Source organism: Anneissia japonica, unplaced genomic scaffold (genome assembly GCF_011630105.1).
Source record: "Anneissia japonica isolate Jap-2015-1 unplaced genomic scaffold, ASM1163010v1 scaffold287754_len4335492_cov202, whole genome shotgun sequence".
NCBI lineage: Eukaryota > Metazoa > Echinodermata > Crinoidea > Comatulida > Comatulidae > Anneissia > Anneissia japonica.
In genome coordinates, this window is record NW_022705543.1 from 873,999 (window position 1) to 896,909 (window position 22,911).

The 22,911-nt window shown below is 32.4% G+C and overlaps 1 protein-coding gene across 8 annotated transcripts in view; it reads right to left on the reverse strand.

Annotated features, from left to right (window-relative positions):
- LOC117105715 (ribosome-binding protein 1-like) overlaps positions 1 to 22,911 on the reverse strand; it is a 48,309-nt gene that overhangs the window by 19,046 nt on the left and 6,352 nt on the right. For 7 of the 8 annotated variants that reach the window (XM_033246956.1, XM_033246954.1, XM_033246960.1 and 4 more), the window contains exons 3-12: positions 17,315 to 17,445; positions 14,565 to 14,637; positions 13,826 to 13,983; positions 8,376 to 8,527; positions 6,263 to 6,437; positions 4,743 to 4,967; positions 4,272 to 4,376; positions 1,570 to 1,674; positions 1,140 to 1,258; positions 228 to 339 (exon numbers count right to left, since the gene is read on the reverse strand). In XM_033246956.1, the coding sequence (XP_033102847.1) occupies positions 228 to 339; positions 1,140 to 1,258; positions 1,570 to 1,674; positions 4,272 to 4,376; positions 4,743 to 4,967; positions 6,263 to 6,437; positions 8,376 to 8,527; positions 13,826 to 13,983; positions 14,565 to 14,637; positions 17,315 to 17,445 (1,355 nt within the window). The remainder of the gene's footprint in view (positions 1 to 227; positions 340 to 1,139; positions 1,259 to 1,569; positions 1,675 to 4,271; positions 4,377 to 4,742; positions 4,968 to 6,262; positions 6,438 to 8,375; positions 8,528 to 13,825; positions 13,984 to 14,564; positions 14,638 to 17,314; positions 17,446 to 22,911) is intronic. The other variant, XM_033246957.1, reaches the window with a different exon arrangement.

The following is a 22,911-nucleotide window of genomic DNA, read 5'->3' on the forward strand; positions in this document are numbered from 1 at the left end:
CTGGACCCTGAGATTGGTTGCCATCACTGTTTCTTTCTTGCTACCAAAACCAATTAATGAAGACTTATAACTAGTTATATGTCCTTGATGAAACAATCACATAAACACAAAGACAGGTACATCATAATACATTAAAATTCTAACGTCCAATGGACCAAATGTTGATAAATATTGAATTAAAAAGTCTTTGTGATGGACTTTTAAGTTTATGTTAGTCATTTACTCACATCATTTTTCTTTTTCTGCTTCTCTATGTCTGCTTTTAGTTTTCCAAGGTCTGACTGACTGCTATTTACTTTTTCTTGCAGTTCACTAATTAAGGTTTCTTTCTCTTTTAATCTGCAATTTACAATTCCATAAAGAGATTCAATATGAGGAAGTATTTACAGATTATTAATAAAATAGTATGAGGAAATGGGAGAGTGGAATGGAAGAAGAAAAAACAGTGAGGAAGTGGGCAAGGATAAGGAGGAAGCAAACCAAAAAGAAGTAATTATAGATAAAACAAAAGAAAATACATATGAGCGATGGAGTTAGAAAAAGAATGAAAGGAGGAATAACAACTGAAAGGAAAGAAGAGAAAAAAAAGAAAAGAGGATGAGAGCAAGAAAAGAGATAAAAAGATAAAGGCAAAGAAAGAGGAAATAAGAGGCATGAAAGGAAGAGAGGAAAAAAGAGCTCAAAGAATACAAGATTGAGAAAGAGGAAGAAAAAGAAGAAAGAAGCCAGACATGATTTTGTGTTTTCAAATTTTCTGGCATCAGGAAAAAATATTAGACATAAATATAGTATAATATTATATTATGCAACAGAAACGAGTTCAATAAAATCATCTACACAATAAATCAGTTAGCTGTCAAGTAAATTTCACATTGAATAATTATTTGTATAAATTATTTCCTACATGACATAAAATAAAAGTATGGCATAGATTAAAATTCAACTGGTATTTAAAAGATATGGATTTTCTCACATAAAGACTTTTTGACAAGGAATTAATAATCTGATCTCCAAACGATGGGTCTGATATCTAACATCCAACAAGCATAGCTTTATAAATCCTTACTACATGTTCATTAAATAAACAAAAGAGTCATTTTTACACACTGAATTAAAAAAATATGAAATACACAACTTACAATGACTCTGTCTCTTGGACCTGTCCGTTGATGGCGCTGTCCTTCTCTGTTTTGCTTGCTAAAGTGTTCTTAAGATCTGTAACTTGATTACCCAATGAGCTAATCTGGTTCTTTAAGTCCTAAAACATAATGTACAAAAAAATGCTACCATGAAATTCTTTTTCCATGTTGGAAAAGGACATACAAAAATAAAAAAATTTTCAAATCAAACTTAAGGAGAGAACATACGAGTATATTTTCAAGCATGTTCAGATTAAACAAATACTACAGTATACATCTAAAGAAATACAATTAACAGCATGGTTGCAAAATGGCAAACGCAGACACATGACCTTGTAGATAGTTGTAGAATCTTCAACAAGATGAAGGCGGCAACTTAACGGAAGAGGACATACAACAAATTCATAATTCAAATGTTACTACTAATCACCTGGATCTGTTTATCTTTTTCCATCGTCATCTTCTCTCCGTTACTTAATTGATCCTGCGATGATTTAAGTTTAGCTTTCAACTCGTCATTCTGCGCATTGGCATCCTGGTTATAAAAAGTCAAGAAAATATGTTAAAAACAAGGAAAAATAATAAAACATTTAAAAAAAATAATACTTCATGTTCTAAAAGAGTTTTAAGACATAAGAATATCAATAGTTTTAAATGCTTATGAGATTGAATGAAATAACAATCAATAAAACCAACACCTGAAGAACATTAGATAATTCAACAGTTATCAATATCCAATAACAGGTTACTAAAAATAATTAAATAAACAACGCTACTGTTTAACAATTTGTTGTTCCCTTTATTTTCTCTTTTTTATTTGTTTTTCTATTGTAGCATCCATTGCGAGTCTCAGTTCAGTCACCCTCCCATAACATGGTATTGTAATAATAAAACTTTAGAGGGAATTAGGTTTTACTGTGGGGACAAGAAAGGAGCTTTCACGTCGCGGCCATGTTCCAACCAATCCTTTCACCACTATACATTTGAATAGTATCGTCGAACTAAATCGACAACAGAGTATGAAATTGTGTATAAACTTGTGTATGGACTCAATAAGAAATAGTAGATTATTATATTTAAGTACTTCTGAATAAAAATTTCAAAATTTTTAAGGGAAAATTCTGCATATCTGCATGCAGGCATAGATGAAGAAAATATCTTCCATGTCTGTATTAATTTAAAAATTCACCATACAACAATAATCATGCAATTAACAAACACTATTTATAACCAACATTTTGAATAGAAGAATTCATGTCAACTAAAATATCAGCTTGGAAGCACATTCATCAATGCAGAACAATAACAAAAATACTACTGTACAGAAGTTGTACGTGCTTGCTAATGTCATGATTTACAAATAAAGTATATTTTTGCATTTTAAGAGTCTTAAAATAACTTAAAAACTATTGACTAAAAACAAAAATAGCCATACTCAACGCTTTATCACAATAAATTGAAAATGAATACAAAAATCATCTAATGTATATAATTTTAAAAATGAATCTAAATAAAGGTTAATTTACAGATGTTTATTAACACAAATTCTGTTTAATTTGTATAATTATTACTTTCATTTTCAGACACATATTTTGAAAGAAAGATCATTAAACTAAAATAACAGTTTTCATCATCATCTGTTTTATTTCTGACAGTTTAAAATATTGATGTGGACTTTCCCCTTCTGAATATACATAACTACACTGTATAACCTAAAAATATCTTTTATGTTGTGCAGAATCAAATTGGATCAAAATTAAGCCTACTAATTACTATAGGAAAGCTATTTGAGTATTTCATAATAGATTTAAAATGTGATTTCTAAAAACACTTCCTCAACTTTGACAGATAAAAATTTTGTATGGTAACCCAATTATTTTAGTAGCCTTTCTCTAGAAGGTATGATAAAGGTATATACCCTTTAAACCAGTGGACAAGATCAAATCAACTAAACTCTCCTTATAATAATTTACCTTTCATTATCATTTTTTTCAAGTGTTTTCATGGATTACAAAGTCCTGCTGTAGGACACCAACCGTCCATCCATTGCATATTCCCTCTATAAACTTATCTTTCTTAATTTCAAAACTTCATTTTTCCTTATAAGTTTTATTCAAATATAACCTTAAATAATTTATGAAATGAAATAATGAAAAAATGCTGGCATAGAGATCTACTAAACCCAAATAAAATGCAAGAAGTGTTGTAAAAAGAAAACACTTACCAAAGACAAACATTGAAAAAACAAAAAGAAAGATGTGTTTGTGAGTAAGGAAATAGAGAAAACAATATAATAGCATTGTTTACTTGTACCAGCTTTAAAGATTCCACTTTAAAAGCTGTCATGACATAATATTGTTCCAAAAATTATTTTTATGTATCATCAAGCATATTTTCATTAATATTTATTTAAAACCCGACATTTTTTACTTTTTTGTCATTGATTTGGCATCTTGCAGAAAGAGCAATACATGACCCATGGATTGAAATCTGCATTGTTTTTGTTTCGAAAACTTTGATATTTAGTACATAATTTAACAAATACTTCTTTAAAGCTGATTTTTCTGATTTGAAAGCACATCACTATAACAAGCAAAAACGCTCGCACCATAAAACAAAAAATAAACCCAAAAGAAAAAAAAAAAATTAATTTAGTACAACAAGATAACACTGAGAATGAAAAGCTTTATAGAACAAGATTTAGTCAAGCACAATAAGAAAAGCAACAATTTGAGGCAGTTTTGTTTTGCTTCCCAATAGCTTTTTCCCCATCTTTTTTTAGTTTTCGCCCTTGTTCTGCTTGGGTGCTCATAAACCACCGTTAGGGGTTTCTGAGCACCATTCTAGAGGGTTGATAGGGTTAGCCATTTACCTAAAGGAAATTTGTGCTAGTTACAAGTAATATTACTGATGGCTAGAGAACCAAAAATATGGTTGTACACTACAACCATGATTATCTAAATGAGAGCTTGTTCTACAATTGTTCTACAAATAACATTTTTAACAAAATATTTGAGAGCGAACACAACCACAGCGATAATTTTGCCATTTTATTACTCCAACTACAAACACCAGCTAACAGAAAGTAACAGAAATTAAAGCAACAATAACAACAACCATTGACAGACAGACCTTAAGCTCTTTGAGCTTTTCGGTGAACTTGTGTTCCTCCTGGGCAAAGTGGGCCTGCACGTTACCCAGCCTTGCGTCCAAATCCGCTTTCTCACGATGTACCGCCTAAATGACGTCCCATACATATAATCTTATCAATCATTTTGTTTTCAAAACAAATTATTATAAGTCAACAAATTCAATCACATAGAATTTCCTCCTTGTTTGGAGCGATATTGATTAATTTAGATTAATTTAATTAGGCATTTCAGAATCTGGTTGAATGAATGTTATTGAAATGATTCAATAACATTGAAAAAAAACACCATAACAATTATAAGAATTGTAATTAAGTAAATTTAATTGATAGAAAATTAATTAAATGACCTTTAAGAATACCAAGATAGATATAAAAACCCTTGCACCACATAAAGAATGGATAAATATAATAAATACTAGTGATTAGAAATATATAAAGAAAGAATATCGCACTTTTAACTTGGCCTCCAATGAGCTTAGTGCCTCGGACCCTCCACTACTGGACTTTTGTAACTCTTGGAACTGTTGTTTAACTTGACCGGCCTCAGTAGCTGACATCTTGGCGGCATTTTTGGCAACCTCAAGGTCTCTGGCTAGGCTGACATTCTGCTCCTCAGATGTACGCAGTTCAGAGCCCATTTCCTCCAGTCTCTTACTCAGCATATTCTCTTTCTCATTCTGCACAACAACAAAAAATAATGTAAAGATTCACTTTTTTCATTCATCTCATTTTTTTCATCATTTCATTCACAATTTACAGGTAAAGGAATATACATGAAAAAAACAAAAACAATTTCCCAGATATTAATATAGTATAAACAAGAAAATTTGAGCAGTGTTAGGCGGATAAGAATGCTGAAAGGAGAGGTGAAGTGTGGTAACAATGCCGAACAGGTGTGGTAACAATGCTGTGCAGAGATATCCATCTGCTATTTTTTACATTACATAAATGAAGCAAAACATAACATGGTATCATTATAAAATACCTAATTTTCGTCACCGCAAAAGATATTGCGCACCGTGAGATGACAATTAAATTGTAGTTGAAAAATACTTTCATAAAACAAGGTTAATTAGAACCTGAAGAAAGTTACTTCAAATTCAATATTAAGTATGAACAATTGGAATTCCTTGAATCAATGAACGTTTAATAGGAATATTCTAGACCTATTTTAAAGCCTCAAGGAACGGAATTAGATGTAGGCCTCCTCCTACTAGTGCTAGGCCTGACCTTAGCCTAGCGTAGTTATGAAATCATCGCACGATACAATAGTAATTCATCGTAACCGTACTGACAGTACTCCTGATGTGTAGTTAACGCGTACTGCAGCAGCACAAATCAGCATACGCACAGCTACAGCAAAGAGTATAGAACTGCAACCGGTCTGACTGCCGTGGTTTCATTGGAATGCAATCCTATTTCAAAAAGTACTTCCACAAAGGTGTGCGTGGCCTCAAAAGACGTTCGATGATCGAATGTGTGCTGTGTGCATGTTCGAGTTTCGAACGCTATTCGAATTCAAATAGGGCGCCCCCTATTTCGTGGCAGTACTTTTTTAACATTCCATTGCCTGCACACAAAATCATGGCAGTCGGACCTCTTGCAGATTCATACTCTCTGGCTACAGCTAAATGGTAAATACGCTCACAGTATACTGATCATCATATCACTATAGCAAACCAATGACTGCAACAGTTGGTTATCAAAACCAAAGCAAATTGCCTTGTCAAAACTAACATTAAAAGATGGCGATTGACTTATAAAGTATTAGTAGACCATGCATCGTACACTAGCGGAAAATTATTTTACTTAGTCTAGATTTAATGCATTCAAAATTCCTTGCAGGCCATCAGGAAATTTTTTCAAGCATTAAATCTAACCTTTGTATAATAATTTTCCTTTAGTGTACTATGCGGAGCTCTACTAACTGCTTATTAATCCCTTCGGGGATACAACAAAATATGAGCCAAACCTGGGTAACTTGAACTTGTTGGAGTTGTTGTTCCAGTTGTCCAATCCTACTCTCGTAACCATGGCGCAGCTCATCGACCTTATGGCCATGGTCTTTACTACCCGACAACTGGGTTTGTAGTTTATTGTTTTCAGCTTGAAGGCGGGCTAGCTCGTTACCCATTAACTGCTCTTTCCTATAAAAAGAAGTATGAAAATAGTTTTCATACCATGACAATAATTCCTATTTTACCTCATAAAACTATTATGGATTTGAGTATTATTGTATTTTAATACATTTTTAATGTTTACTTTCTTCTCTCGTAAATATACTATAATAATCATTTATACATAAAGTGTAAATTCAATATAATCATTAATAAAGTCTATACTATACTGTTATAATATAATATAACAATGGTATTTGACTTTGATAACTTCTAAAATTCATACTGTACTTATAAGGTCAAATGTCACCCTACTACATTGTATACATGATAGTGTGATAGCGTCAATTGATAAGATCATGTGATGTCATGTGATCTCAATGACACTACTGTAGACAACATATCCTACTATCACTTCCTTCTAATCTAGCAAATTAGCTAGATAATAACAAAGAAAAGAGAAAAAAAAATGGTAGACATCTATTATTGTGGTGCTGCTAGGCTATTATTTTGTATGTATAAAAAGATGCTACAATACTGGGTTGCTGTGAATTCCCTGAGGCAATTTTTTAAATCATATCTGTTTAACTCTGGGGAGAACTGTAATATTTTCTGTATATTTCTACTTCCTACAGTATTCCTGTATCGGCAGTTTTGTATGACGCTATGCCTTGCATCATAGGGTTTAGGATATATTGAAAATGGATAAGAGTGAGCTAGACACAATTATAACTAGACACATAGGAATGCTAATTACGTATTAATAGCACGTTATACGACTGGTAGGAAATCATTTGATTGGTCATGTAATTGGTAGGAAGTCTAATTCTAAAAAAGAGGAGGTATCGTGGTTGTAATGATTTTAAGTTGACAGACCACATGATGTACATGCCTGAGTCATAGTTAGCAGACAGACAACGGCAGTAGCTGCCATTTCTTAGGCTTAAGACACTGAGTATGTGTACGCTCAGCATGACATTCTACTGCCTCCTAGGCCTTGGATGTTAAGTACATATGTTGAGTATTTGCAAACTTCCTTCAACTAGACCTAGAAATCCAGTACATGTGTTCAGCGAGGTCTAGACAACATGTGCTTAGCATGTTGTGTGCTATGTCTACATGGGTGTGGAATATGTACAGTATAGAACACAGGATGTATCAATAATAATAATAATAATAATAAAATAAAACTGTATTTATAATAGAGCCTTATAGATTTCAGATCCTTATAAGTTCTTAACATTAAGCCTTTAACTCTGATGGACAACTATCCCTCACCGGACACCAACCTGGTACTTTTTTGAGTCAAGTAATACATTGTTTTTTTGCAAAGTATAAGCTTTAATGTGTCATATTATGTCTATACATTACATAAATAAATAATAGTAATAATTGAGAAAAGAATATATAGATTTACCATAATACTTCTAATAACCCTGGATTACTATACTTTGATTGTTTTTTTAGGGTAGGCTACTATTAGAATATGGGTTACTATTAGAGTAGTAGATTACTAAGTTTAATGTAGGCACTTGAAAATAGTAAACCCCACCTACCCCCAGCTTTTCGTGTCAATAATTCATAGAAATAAACATCTACAGTAAAAAACCTTGTTAACTAAATTTTATTTATAAACTCAAAAACACCAAGGAGATAATTCAAGAAAGGTTCATCAGTGGCACAATCACAATATGAAGAATGCCTTGTTTAAAGAATAAATCATGTTAAAGTGACAAAAATGTTGATTTGAATGTCATTTTGTCTATAGATTTGGTGACTAATAGTAATCCCATGGATTATTATTAGAGTATTTGGTTATTATAGATTAATTTTTAGGGTGGGTTACTATTAGAATAGAGCAATGGGTTATTATTTAAGAAGTTGTATGGGATATGTATGTAGAAATTTAAGCATGTGTAGATTTCGGTAGTACAAACAAATTATTAGAGATAACCTGCTAATACTTACTTAGCAACATTTCTGTTGGCTTCGGTCTTCAGCATGTTGTTCTCTTCTCGCAGTTGCTGTATCACTCCAGAGTTGCTCTCATCAACTAAAGCTTGAAGTTGCTTTACCTTCATTTGGAAGGCGGTACTTTCTTTACCGTGTTGCTCATGTGTCTACAAGTGAACATAAAAAATAAATATTAAATAGTTATACAGGTCTCCCTCTAATTAAAGACCCAATCCAATTAAAGACCCCTCTAATTAAAAACCACCTCCAATTAGAGACCAAAGCTGCTAAAGGGACACAAAACCCTGGCCCCAATAGTGGGCTTTAATAAAAAGACCTGCAATACAAAATATTTTATGGAAATATATCAAATATAGGCCTATAGATTGAAATATTCCACTTTTCATTTTGTCACACCAAAAAAGTGCCAGCAAAACATGTTATGTATTGGCTTCATATTCTTGTGATCACTGTTTTATGCCGGCACTTAAATTTACACGTTAAGATAGTATTATTTTTTTGCTTCGTCGACCAAATACATAAAATTGTCATGGTAAAACACATTCCATTGCAATGATTATTCTATGAGTTGAAGCTTTACATTGCAAGTTCAAATTCCATTACAAATTAAGTATTCATTTGAAAAAATCTGTAAAATTCCCTAAAAAATAAATTAAAAAACTTCCTCATCTGATTATTGCTGCGAAGCAGCCAATTCATATTCTTGACAGCAATTTGACCTCTGAAAGGTCATTGTTTGTCAAAAAACCTGCGCCTACTGTATGACAATTGAAAAGCGGAGTTTCCTTCTTTCGTTCTGCCGGGTAAAATCAATTACTTTAGGCGACGTTTGTAGACTAACCTACTCGTACCAACGTCCGCATGTCGCAACGCTGGAGTACTATTCAGCGTTTTTATTATATTTCTAGGTTTCCTATTTCTACGTTTAATCGGCTCATGTCTCAGCCACAATATTTTGAGGCCAATATTATTTACGAACCCAGTTAAAATTATTTACTAGCCTATTTCAACATGCTAATTATTAAATTTAGGCGACGCTTGTTGTAGACTGGCATAGTGTTTTCGGAAATAAATACCATTTTATACACATGCGAAGATCGATTCGCCAGCAGCGAGTCATCGGCCAGCAGAGCAGCGAGTCGCCAGCAGCGAGATGTCACTGCAGCAAAACACTATTGTACACGGTACCAACGCTGTTCTAATATAGACAATGGGTCGTGTCTCATATTATTTGTTATATTTTTATTATTCATTATTTTCACTTGACTCGCATAAATAATTTTGTTCGAAGAACATTCTATGCAGTTTTACTTCGCAGCACTTCACTTGCAATTTGCAATTTCTAGTATTAAGTTATTTTCAAATTAGATTAAAACAACTCATTTTTTTTTCACTGACGCAAGGGTTCCATGTGAACAGAAGTTGCACACGTGTCAGTCTATCCTAAGCTATAGGGCAGTTCCATTCTGAGCGGTGGCGTAGGCCTCTCGTGGGTCGCACCCCTTACGAGATTTTTTTTTCTTTACTACACAAATTCTTGAATTATCAGCAAAGTGGTATATGCAATAAATATGGGAATAATCAGAAATAATAGCTCCTCAATCAAATTTTCAATTAGAAACAACTTGGGCAAATCGAGGTAATGACAAATTTTCAGCTCATCGCAGTACTGTATAGTATATCTTTATAGCCAAAATTATTCATAAAAAATAGGAAATTTTGACAGCTATATAATTATTATTATTAAGCCATTAAGACTATCAAATATTTTATATGACAAAAACATGTGACATGCCTTAATATGGTCATGGTGACATCACATTATGACCATATACAGACACATCATGACTACTATATATATGGGCATACTATTAGTTTTTTGTGAAATAAAATGTGATAGATAGGACCTTATTCTCAGAAGCTGATTACAAATTCTTTTTAAGTCTGCCAGTAAATATTTAATTAACTGGTTGGTAGTAAGAAATGTTTACTATCAATGGCAATTTGCATATGATGACTACAGTATGAGGAATATGAAGCCAACACACGAACAGTTTATATTTGTTGTTTTCAGCCATTGGCTGCTGTTTTGCTTGGTGTTTATACCTGAATAAATGAATGACACAAACACCCCAGAAGTTCCTCAAAATATAACCAATCCACATTCTTTAGAATGTAAATATTCTAAGCTCTTTGACATCGCTTGCCTATGATATGAGGCAGATTTTCAGAATCATAAAATCAATAAAGGCAAACACCTCAAAAAGTTTTTTTTTTCTATCAGACTAGTGAAATCACTGTAAAATATTATGCCTCAGCATTTCATTAATAATTATTCATTCATCACACAGCAAATTGTACTGTATATACCATAAATAATGTAGAAGACAAAAATAAACAAACAGGTAGCAGTAAACAATTAAATCAAGATGAGGCCCCCAAGGCAATGAGAAGGTCATCTGAGTTAACATCCGTAGCTGTCTGGGTAGTGATACTATTAGCAGTGTTTGCAAAAAGAAACCTCTCAATAGCTTATGAAATTGTTTTCCTTTATTGTGCAGAAACAGACCAATTAGTCTTGTTTTACCTATAACTCCATTATTTAATAATTTCCTTCTCTATTCTTTCTATTTGTTTATTCTTTTTGAACGTTAAGAGCTTCCAGAACACCAGAATGGATGAATTACTATGCAAAATATTATATTTAGCCTCTTCGGACCCCACCGGAAATAAGTCTTCTTCTAAACTTTCGTGGGTTATCCTCGGTGTTTATACCGAATAAATCCAATCCAATCCAATCCTTCAAAGTATCTAAGTTAAAACATGCATTGCATTAGCAACTGTGCAACATTAATCTGCGAAAATTATCTCAAATTTGGCTAATTTACATATAAGTGAAGGCAATTATTTTCTTCCAGGAGTGCAAAATGTTTGAATCAGGCAACACCTGTCGAGATGGGAAGTCACCTGTTGAGCAGATCGAAGAGAGTCTAACCATGCCTTAACACCTGGTGTGAAATTCATGCAACACATCATTGTGACCATATGGTGAAGCAGTATTGCTTTCTAAGAATCATAGGTTCAAGCCCAACACTCGCCACTTGTTTGTGTCCCAGGTCAAAGCACTTTATTGATACCTATTAAGTTTAAATGTCAATTCCATGGACTACTAACTGCAATATTATGGAATCGAGTATTCCCTTTGGGGTCTCCAGGAACTAAAGTGTTTCTGTGTTTATCTAGGGACTTAAGAAATGTGAAACGTAAACCATAGGTCTTGGGAATAGGACCAAAATGTTATAATCATCATACATAAATATCATTAATAATATCATTATCTTCTTAATAACATGAAACACACACATTATACATTAATCAATCATTCTATTTGAGAACTTTTGCTTCAATTCATCTATTCTTGGTGTTAAGTATAGTATTAGTACTTCATGTGATAAAATCAACTTCAGCTCGTTTCTTTCTAAAGGCGTACTGTAGCACTACTGTAAAAAGAATTCATGACCTTTGATGCAACGAGAGCCAATTTCCTAGCAAATGATCTGTCTAATACTAATAGTACAATAATCACTTTCTCAATATTGCATCATGCTATAAAACTACATATTTTTTAAATCATTAATTATTGTATATCCTAATATTTCAAGGCAAATTTCCTTTAACGTTTTTATTTCATCACTTTATAGAATATGATTATCATGAAACATTTTCTACAATTTTTATTACAAAATCAATTCTTTTTGATGTAAACTCGTGAGGCATGATGGGTAACAATAGCTTATAATCCATTGGCTATGAGTCATGTTGGCAAATGTCTGGTAAAACACTTGAATTATCATTGTATGAGAAATTTTGAAGATGTAAATAATGTATTAAAATTGTAGTAAGGCAATCCACTTCACAGTTAACTGCAGGAAACTAAATTGCATAAATACAGAGGAATTTTAAGCTATGAATCCTACTCCTAAAAAGACATTTTTCTTACTAAAATGGACTCCCTATCCTATTGTATAGCTAGATAAAAATAAGCCCACCTATTCCCAAGCTCACTCTACTCTAACAATGGTATAGTCCATTTTAGGTGGTTTTGTCTGGGTGATTATTGTCCAGAGGATTTTGTCTGGGTGGTTATGGGGGGGGGGAGGGGGAGGTGTCTGATTTCCTTATACAATATAGAACTTTTTCAATGTTATAACTCATTAATGTTATTCAGTGGCGGGTTCAAGAAAGCACCTACCCCTCTACAAATTTGTAACTATTTATTTTTTTTTATAGAGAAAAAAAAATATATTTGTGCCATTTATATCCATAAACCTTCTTAGACCCTCCATCTGTGAAATTCCCTCCCTGTGACCCTCTATTTCAAATTTTTTTAATCAGCCACTGTTATTGTTATGACTTTATATGAGCATATTGTACATTGTATGAGAAATTATCACAAACTGTTATTATTTACCTAATCTAATTTAATAAGAGGGAAAATGATTTTCATGTTACTGTAAATAGGCACTAACACTTTCACTGCTGATTATGTTGTATGTATTTTGTACAATCCAGGAATAAGGTCATACTTCAACATATCTTTAGTATTTACTTATACTGCTATGGTAGTAAGCACACCACTTGAGAATATTACTAAACCTAAATATTTGATGAGAAAATTTTTGTGGAAAAATAGATCTACAATAAGCTCATGTTAATAATCAATGGAATTAATTACTATCATACAACAAAAAAATACACAACCGACCTGAAGGGTGGCTAGAAGAAATGACTATGCAATTCCTTTTTAAGGCAATCGTAAAAACTATAGAAAACATATATACAAAAAAAAATGAATATATTTTACTGGAAAAATAGGATGCAGACAAAAAAAGATTATCCCACACTCAAAGAAATTGTGATTTTTTCCAATGACTACCTCATATTTTGACAGTAAATATACCTGACCCAGAAAATAAATCTACCGACAAAAAAGAGCACGACTAAATCAATATTTCTAGTACAACATGCAGATTAGCTTTATTCTTATCAGAAAAGCTACTGAAGTGATAAATTTATTGAAAAGCTTAGATCGGCTAGTCGAGATAACCAACAAAATGTTCTGAGTTAGTAAAATTAAATGCAAACATCCTTATTATTAAGAATGGAATATTTAACTAAAAAATAAGTCATCCCAGAACTCCATACTGCCTTGCATTACATTACAATCTAGAAATATACAAATAATTTTCCAAATACATATTATTTAAGACACACAAAACAACCTGTTTGTTGATAAAGAAAAGACGGAGGCCTAGTTCAGACTAGGTGGATAAACCCTGCTCAACTCACTGGGTTTATCCATGTGCCAGTCTGAACTAGGTGGCTTTATCTCAAGGCGGGCTGTGTTCCTTCCACCACAGGTGTAAATAAATTTGCATATTTACCTGTGACATGCGCAGATGTAATGCCTGTATGTCCTTTTCCAATGAAGATATCTTGTTCTTATAATCTGCATCTACCTTTAAGCTGTGCTGTTTCTCTTGTGCCAGCTCCATGCGAATTTCCTTCACCTTTTGTGCCGAAGCTTGGGTTGACAAAGTCTCTGTAAAATCATATAATATAATCATGATTAATAATTATCATAACAACGACACTACTGCCAATAGAAAGGGAGGGGGAAGGTGGGGCCAGTTTTCTTCTAAAATAATAAATTCATTGTATTATTTTCATTCGTTGCAACATATTTTTCAATTTTATCTTATGACAATTACATTAATAAACATTGATTTAATTAAATTTCCTTGGATTTATTTGCCTGACTTTAGTTTTCTAATACGTATTCTATCTTATCATACTGCATTTTCTGTTTTTTCGAAATGGTGACATGATCTACTCTTTAAATTGGGGCACCTAATTACATACAACGCCAACCTCCCCTGGCTACCCCCCTAGACCCCAATTTTCACACTTGCACTACCCCGTGGCCCTTCTTGGTGCCACGTATAGGTACTCTCATGAAAATGATCGTTTATAAATACTTTTAATTGTTTCTTGTAATTTATACATCTTGTAGCTCCTTTCATTAGTCTGTTTACATAGCTGTGCAGGTGACCACGACAAAATAGTTGATTAACAGTAAACAAAAATATAGGAAAAAAGGTGGGATCATTTTATTTCACCTACCATTATGAAGCATTTGTTCTTTCTCCTGCAGCTGCCTTTTGAGGGAAGACACTGGGTCAGATCGTTGATTTGCCTTTAAAAATATACAAAAAATAAACAATCAGAAAACTAACAAAAATATACAAAATATAAAAAACTAACAAAAATATACAAAATATAAAAAACAACAAAAATAAACAAAATTTAAAAAACAAATAAAATATACTACAGTATTATAATATGGGTGGCATTTTGTTAAATCAACCAAACTTTAAATTCAAATGGCAAACTAGAACTATTATTCAAAGGACAATTTGTATGTTTTAGATAAATTAAACCCAATTGACTTGCCAGAGTTTTGTAATCGCATTCAATCTTATGATGTACAGTAATACTCTATTAGAAATATTTGCCATATTGGTTCTAATTTTACCGAGAAGAATAAATTATCATTAAATATGTGGCTGCCATACTTAAGTTGGAACACATTATCGCTGCTTTCAATCTGACTGTAATTCAGTCAAGTAGAATCCCGAAGCTAATTGATGGCAATCAATGAATAAATATCCATTTAATCGTGAAGACGTTAAAAAAATACGCGCTCTATATGCTTGTCTTAGCAAAAAAAAAGCACTAAGAATCAGTTCAGTATCACTGATCATAAATAACTGAAAAGATTTTTTTATGTGATTGATGGCAATACCTTTTGAGTTCAAGTTCACTCATTGAAATGCAAACAAAATAATTTTTGAACAATCTGATTTTTCCTCCAATAAAATTATTTACAATTCATATACATTCATTTGTTTTAAAAGTATATTTATTAGGTCTATAATTATAACCAGATGTTAAATAACTAATGACATTTTAATATTAAGAATATTCATAAAATTATAATATACAATTATGATACTCAAGAATATTCATGAGATTATAATATATAATTATGATACTCATGAATATTTATGAAATTATAATATATAATTAGGATACTCATGAATACTCATAAATATTCATAATTAATATCTCGTGGAATGTGTTCTAGAGGAAATAACACAAGATAAATGCCAGACTATAGGCCTACATGACATTCATTTACTACACATTCTATTTCCAAGAATAGTAGTAATTATTAGAACTGTGAAAAAATAACTGATATGATGGACAAATCTCTACTCTACAATGTACCGTATATTCCGGTGTATAAGCCGCCCCCTCCCCAAATTAGGACGCGAATATCACAATTTTTTGTGTCACCTGTGTATAAGCCGTACCTATTTTTAAGTTCCAAACCGTTCCCATAATGTTAAGTTTTTAATTATTTTGAAACATTGACATTATTTATAAATGTTCACATAAAGAAATTTCATCGTTTTCGGACGATTATTAAACAACAAACAACTGGAAATGCGTGTAAAATGCTGGCTACCACCATGTTAACAACATATTCTTGCTCTAGGCAGCCGGCCCTAGGGAAATCCCCATTTTTGGCTAGACGGTCGTGCTACCTTAAATTTTCAACATCAGTTTAGTTTAAGTTTAATAAAATAAAACACTTATTGAGTATATTTATCTATTTTAAACAATCATTCTATTATTATGTTGACTAATAACAGTCGCTATTAGGCTAAAAATATTGGTAATTCTAGGCCTAAGTCATTACTACTCACAGCCCACTGTGCGAAGCATGGACCATCACGCACCACGTTTTATAAACAAAACTCAGAACTGGAGAAATATCGTGGATACGGAGTTCACGCATGCCCATGATGTATGCCTTTCTACAGTTAAATTCCAGTAGAATAATTATTACAACTCGTGTTTTTATAGCATAAATTAATTTCACAAGTTTTTATTCTAAAATTATAGCGGTATCAATATTCTCTCTATAACGGTACAAGCAACCGGGAACCAGACGTCGAACAGCAAGTTTTATCAGCCCACATGTTTTTTGTTGCGACATCGAAAATGAAGCTGCTCACGTGACCTCGAGGACCCAATTAACTCCCGAAAAGTAGTTTGTTATTGTTTTGAGCGAAGCGGTTTTGAACAGAAACAGCGTGTTTCAAAATTGTTTACGAGTGAACGTAATTATGAAAGTAATTATTTAGACAACCCAAATCATTGCTAATGTCGTAGAAAATTTAGTAGGAATCCTAGCACAGCACTGTAGTGAGTATAATTACAAATACTAGGCCTAAAAACCGGTCCTACCCTAGGCTAATTAATTGGGCTAGCGTGGGCCTATCCTAGACAGACGGCGCCTGATTTTCGCCGCGGCTCGCGATCTGAACTTGGTTAATGTATGTATGCGGTGTATAGGCCACACCCCAAACTTCGGGGGGAAAATCGCGTATAAAATTTGCGGCTTATACACCGGAATATACGGTAATTTAAAATTTGAGTTAAGATTTATGATTACAAAATCTGAAGTCAAAAACAGTAGCCTCATTTAAGCTGAAGTTGAAAATAAAAATGTTCGCCAACATTTTCAAATCATTACTTATAAGTATTTGAGTATAGAAAGCACAATTAAAAAAAAAAAAAAAAAAAATTAATATGATGGTTTGTTTGTATCTTTTTTTTTTTTTTTTGACATGGGTAGTGACATCATGGATTGAAAATGTTGATGTATCTGTTAGAAATCTCTGAGTTTGTATTGTTGATGCGAGGACCTTTTACTGTCAGCTTGCCATATGGCAAATCTTGTAATTATAAAGTTATAAATTATAAATAAATAAAATATTAGCATAACTACTGTTACTGCTTACCATTGTCCATTGGTCGGCATTGCCTTGGCCACTCTGTTTGAGCAGCGTATCAATAAGCTGTTGGATCTCTTTGTCATTAAGACGAGCTGCTTTGATGTCTGCCACCAGATCCTTTACCGAGCCACTTGCAACTAAAATTAAGAAGCGAAAACATGAAAAAGTGATGAAGGGCTACTAACAGCAGAAAACTAAAAGCAAGCATTATGATTAAATTCTCATTCAGTTTGAAAAATTTGTAACAAGACCAGTATAGAAAAAAAAAAAGATTTTAACCTGGGTTATTTCTTCCAAAATTTAAAAAATAAGTAGGCCTATCAATTATGTAACTAGGCCCAAAGAAAAAACACAATGACTACAACATTCTGAATGTCATACTTCACCTGTACAAGTTCTACAGAGTACAAAGGGGCAATTCCATGACTTTTTTTCAGATTTAACAAATTTTCAACTTTGAGGAATGTAAACAAGTTTTATATCAAACTAAAGCTTAAAAATGAATTTTTAGGATTCATTGATGAAACTTTTCTTGTGTGGATGTATAAAAATATATAGGAATTTGAAATTACATAATTTTGAAAATATAAAAAATATGAAAATGTCATGTTTTTTCAAAGCCTCTAGAAACTAACAAACTGCCATTTATGCCAGTCATTTTTATTTTAAATTGGAGAACTTAGCATATTTTATTAGTTTTTGTGACAAAAAGGAATATTCATTTAAACAAAATATTAAGGCGGGGCAAAACTATTCCTCAATATTTTTGTCGGTCTGTGACCCAAAAAACATTTTTTAGGTTTATTAAGTCATGCAGCTTTCAACCATTTTGAAATTCATAAAACTATTGAAGCTATTAGGCTAACATTCACCGACAAGTTTATTTAAATTTTTCGACTTATTTATTCATATTTTAATTACATTAATTTTAGTCGGTCTGTGACCAAATTAGTCACAGACTGACTTGTCGGTCTGTGACCAATGATATTACAATAATCTTTAAGCAAACTTTTTCTGTAAAGTTGGTTATATTCAATAAACAAAATTAAAATGACAAAAGACATGGGCCCGGGAAAGGTTCTAAGGACATATAGTGGTTTATTTGAAAATAACAATGATTTGCTTCATAATAGAGTTCTCAACAACCACCAAACTGGGTATATTAAACCACGTGACTAAGTAGTTGGAAGCTGAGTGGGTAAAATCTTTCAAATACATAAAGCTGTAGTTTATCATTCAGTATAGATCTTGATTTCAACATTTAAATACTGTATAGTTACTATTCACTATGCCATTAACCAGTGGAGGCGTCAGCGGGGTGGGGGGGAAGGGGCAGAGGAATTTTCTTTGTCCGAAAGCCGGGACCCCCTGTCTTTCGACGAACGACTAGGTCGTCGGACCAAACATTTTTAAAAATAATAATTTTCCTATCCAAATAACGCTATCTTGATTGCCAATCCCTAATATTGTAGTCTAAAAACACATTTAGGGATAAATTAAGCCATAAAAACTCCCATCAAGAACCCTAACAGATATTTATTTGTTTCGGGCTATCGACCGAGGCTTTGTCGTTGCTTTGGTTCGGACCCCTGCATCAGACACGTCGGACCCCTTGTTGGCAAACATCTGGCGCCACCATTGCCATTAACGTCTAAAGAAAAAAAACCATGCTAATCATTTCAAAGGCAACCATAGATGGAAAATGGAGCATGTTTGATGGTCGCTGGGAGGATGTGAAAACACTTCTAGATACCCATAATGCATAAAATGCATTTCATAATTTTCTTGGTTTAATATGCCTTTTTTCATTAAGTACTAGAGTATTTATTAACTGGGTCAGATCAATCAACATCCAAGCAATCATGATTTTGCTTAAGACTATTTTCTGTGACGTTTATTAGGTAAATAATACCATTCTTAATATGTTAAATAATCTGATTTTATTACAAAATAAATTTTTGTTTACTATAAGGAATTAAGTTTTGCTTTTTTATATACAATGTTTGGTAACAAGTTTTTAGTATTGAATTTTATATAGAGAGTTTTCTCCTTTTAATGTGCCAGATTCCATCATATACTATCATGCAAATCGATAGGTCGGTCTGTGACCGTCGGTTTGTGACCAGACCCAAGGTGGTACCATCTACCCTGTCATCCCCATGATGTAGTTTTACATCACCTTCTCTGTTGATACTAATTCCTTATATATGATTTTACATACTGGATGTGTTACCATAAATCTTTTCGTAATATTTTCAATAGAATTGCACAAAGTTTATATTTGTAAAATTTTCTCTTTTTTTTTAAGTCGGTCTGTGACCAAACATATTAATACCAATATTTCATAAATGACTTTACGTTTTGATTTTTGTAATATTGTCAATTAAAAGTGTGTGGGAAGGAGTATAAAATTTACTTGGAATTTCAGATTTACTGGTTTATCTGTAATATTTGAACAGTTTTTTACCATTATGAATGCCTTAAAAAGTCGTGACCATGGAATTGCCCATAGGAAAAATACAATAATAATATAATTTTTGTATTGTGTCTTGAAGGTAGGTAAAGGTAAAGGTTGGAGAATAAACCATAACTAGCATCAGTTATGGTTATTGTTATCAGGTAGTTGAACTGTGTATGGATGTGATCCGTGATTATGTAGCCGCCATAAAGAGACACCTTATTATCGTGTCACATGATCATGAAAACAAAAAAACACCTTGAACAAAATTATTCGCTTTATTTGATTTTTAATATCAATGCAAGCTTATTTTTTTAAATTGATTAAAAAATATTGTTTAAAAATCCCTGAAATTGTTGTTCGTGAAATAGTCTTTCAAATCTAAATTTTTTTCATTGTAAGGGGTTTTGGTTTTAGCCTATCTCATTGCCTACAGTATGTTTTTTGTTAAACTATCTTTATTTTAAGTTCTATTGACAATACAAAATACATTCCATTTTACTATAGCCTATAGGCTTATTACTATTTACTGGATAATTCAAACCCACACAGGACAAACACATCACCCATCTAGACAAGGTGGATGAAACACCAAGGTCATATTCTACAGACTGCACATTCCCTATTTCTGAATGTAGACAGAAAGTAATTACATTTTTGAATACAGAAACTCAACATTACAAACTCAGTAATGACTATTCTTTAATAAGACCCATGGACTGGAAAATAAGCAATAAAAAACATATAATCACAAATACAATAGTAACTATACTTCAATGAAGGAAGTTGCATTGGTAAATAAACAATAAATTTATTTGTTCAAAAAATTATCATAATTTAAAAATAAATTATGGTTTAAACGCATCTCTCCAATTGGACTACTGTATGGCAAATAATATGTTAGACATACTGATTAGTAATTAGCTTTCCGTTACAGACCTTCAATTCCAAAATGTGATTTGCAAACCTGCGCCCAATATTGGAAAAAATTCATTTGGAGAAAAATGATTGCAGACAAGATGTAAGAACATCAATCTAGGCCAAGTTAAAAAAAAAGTAGTTTCTTATCCTAATATTTTGAAAAAAGAAGAATGAGGACACATTTCTTTTACTCCGAGATGGCAAATCTAAGATGGTCGATGGGAAACAGCTAATACTTTCTCAATTTTATCAAGTAGACACATTGAAAGCAAATAAAAGAAGCACTAGACGTGATACCATGTACAGTATCCCTAAACATGAACGATCAATAGAATAGAGGATTTAGCGATGATTGCTTACAGGCGGTCACATGACCTAGCATATGAATAATGTTATGGTTGCGAAAACAATCACCCACTTTTAATGCGAGAAGTAAATGGCTAGGAAAGGCAATACGATTGTTCAAAATAGTGTTTAATATTTACTTATCCTAGCGTTCTCTTTGGATTGTATGCTTTGAAATTTAAGTAATCCTTCATAAACCTTAGCTGGCCCTAACACTGCAGCATAGTTTGCGGATCGAAGACCATCATGCATGAGTTAGCCCGGTTTGCGTACAATTTGCAAATGGAAATTAAAAAAAATAAAAATGGATGCGCAAGGGAATGGGAAACAAGTAATTTTTTTATTTGGCTTCAAATAATCTCTGAATTTTTATAATCTCATATATCATCTGATCTGTTTCTCTTAAACTATCTTTTCTACATTTGTATGTATTGGGATATATTTTGTATTTAAATCTTTAAAAAATAATGAAACATTAATACTATAAATACAAAAGCAACATACATAGCAGCAAGTATCCTTTTTACATACATGAAAGAGAGAAAGAAAACACACCTTTAACAACTTTTTATAGTGCAACATAAATATTGAATGAATTGTTCCATAAAAAGTAAAATAAATAATAAGTTAAGTAAACTCTACAAACAAGCGTGTATCGTATCAGATAGTATCTGAACAGGTTCAACCCTTGGATGGCCCAAAACCTGCATCAATGAGTTACGAAGGCATAGGTTATCATAGATTTATATGTTCCCCACCTTTGTCCTTTTACCTGCTAATCTGGAAATTCCTATCTAAAAAATGACTAGTGGCAACTCTCATATGTCACTCATCAAATTTCTTGAAATCTTCCAAATACTGTATCTCAAGATTCACATAACGTTGTAGACATTTTACGCAGAAAAAACATAGTAAATTATAACAGGGGTCAACTACTCAGTAACATAATATTTGATCCAAAAAAAAAACCACAAAATAATTGCATAATAGAAAGTGCAGAGACTGAAATATCAGAAAAAAATCTGTTTTGCATGTTGAGTTACAAAAGAACATGAAGGTTGTGTAGGCAAGTTAAACCATAATATAGATAAATCTAATATAAACTTTAAGGAAAACCATCTGCAAATATTAACGGTACAATCTGAGACAAATATAGCTGTCTCAGGTACAATGAAAGTTTATTAAATTTGGTTTAAATAATAGAGTTAATTATTGTTAGTATGAATAATGAATGCAATTAATGCGGGGAAATAAGCCCATAAAACGGTATTATTTTGAAGATTGACCCTACATTTGGCTTCATTTTTAGCCAGCTAGATGCAGTATCAAGACGATAAACATCGCCAACAAAATCTTTTTGGGGGGATGGGCCTATACGGAAGAATATATAATTCAATAATTAATTTGTTAAGTTTGGTGGGAATTTTTACATTGGTGACATTTATTTAAGAATAGGTTGCTTTCTTGCGACATGTTTTGAGTGGAAGTGACTCAGACTTGGGGTGAATAATAGTTGTAACCGTTGACAACAATGATGACAACACTGATTACGAGGGTGACTTGATCATTACCAGCAAAAGTGAAATTAGCAAGTGAAAACAAACATGGTGCAGGAAGTCAAGAGTTCATTCCAGGCATCAAGCTACCTGCGAGTCTGTAGAGCTCTGTCCACACTATCAAACTTCATGTGACAAAAACTCTATGCCCATATTTGGGTGTAGCATGTCTATATATGGGCATGTTACACCCATATATGGGAACATCCCATATTTGGGTGTAACATGCCCATATATGGGCACATAACACAAATTTGTCACATAAAAATTTGATAGTGTGGACAGAGATTTAGATAAAATATTGAGAACCCCTTAAAAAATTT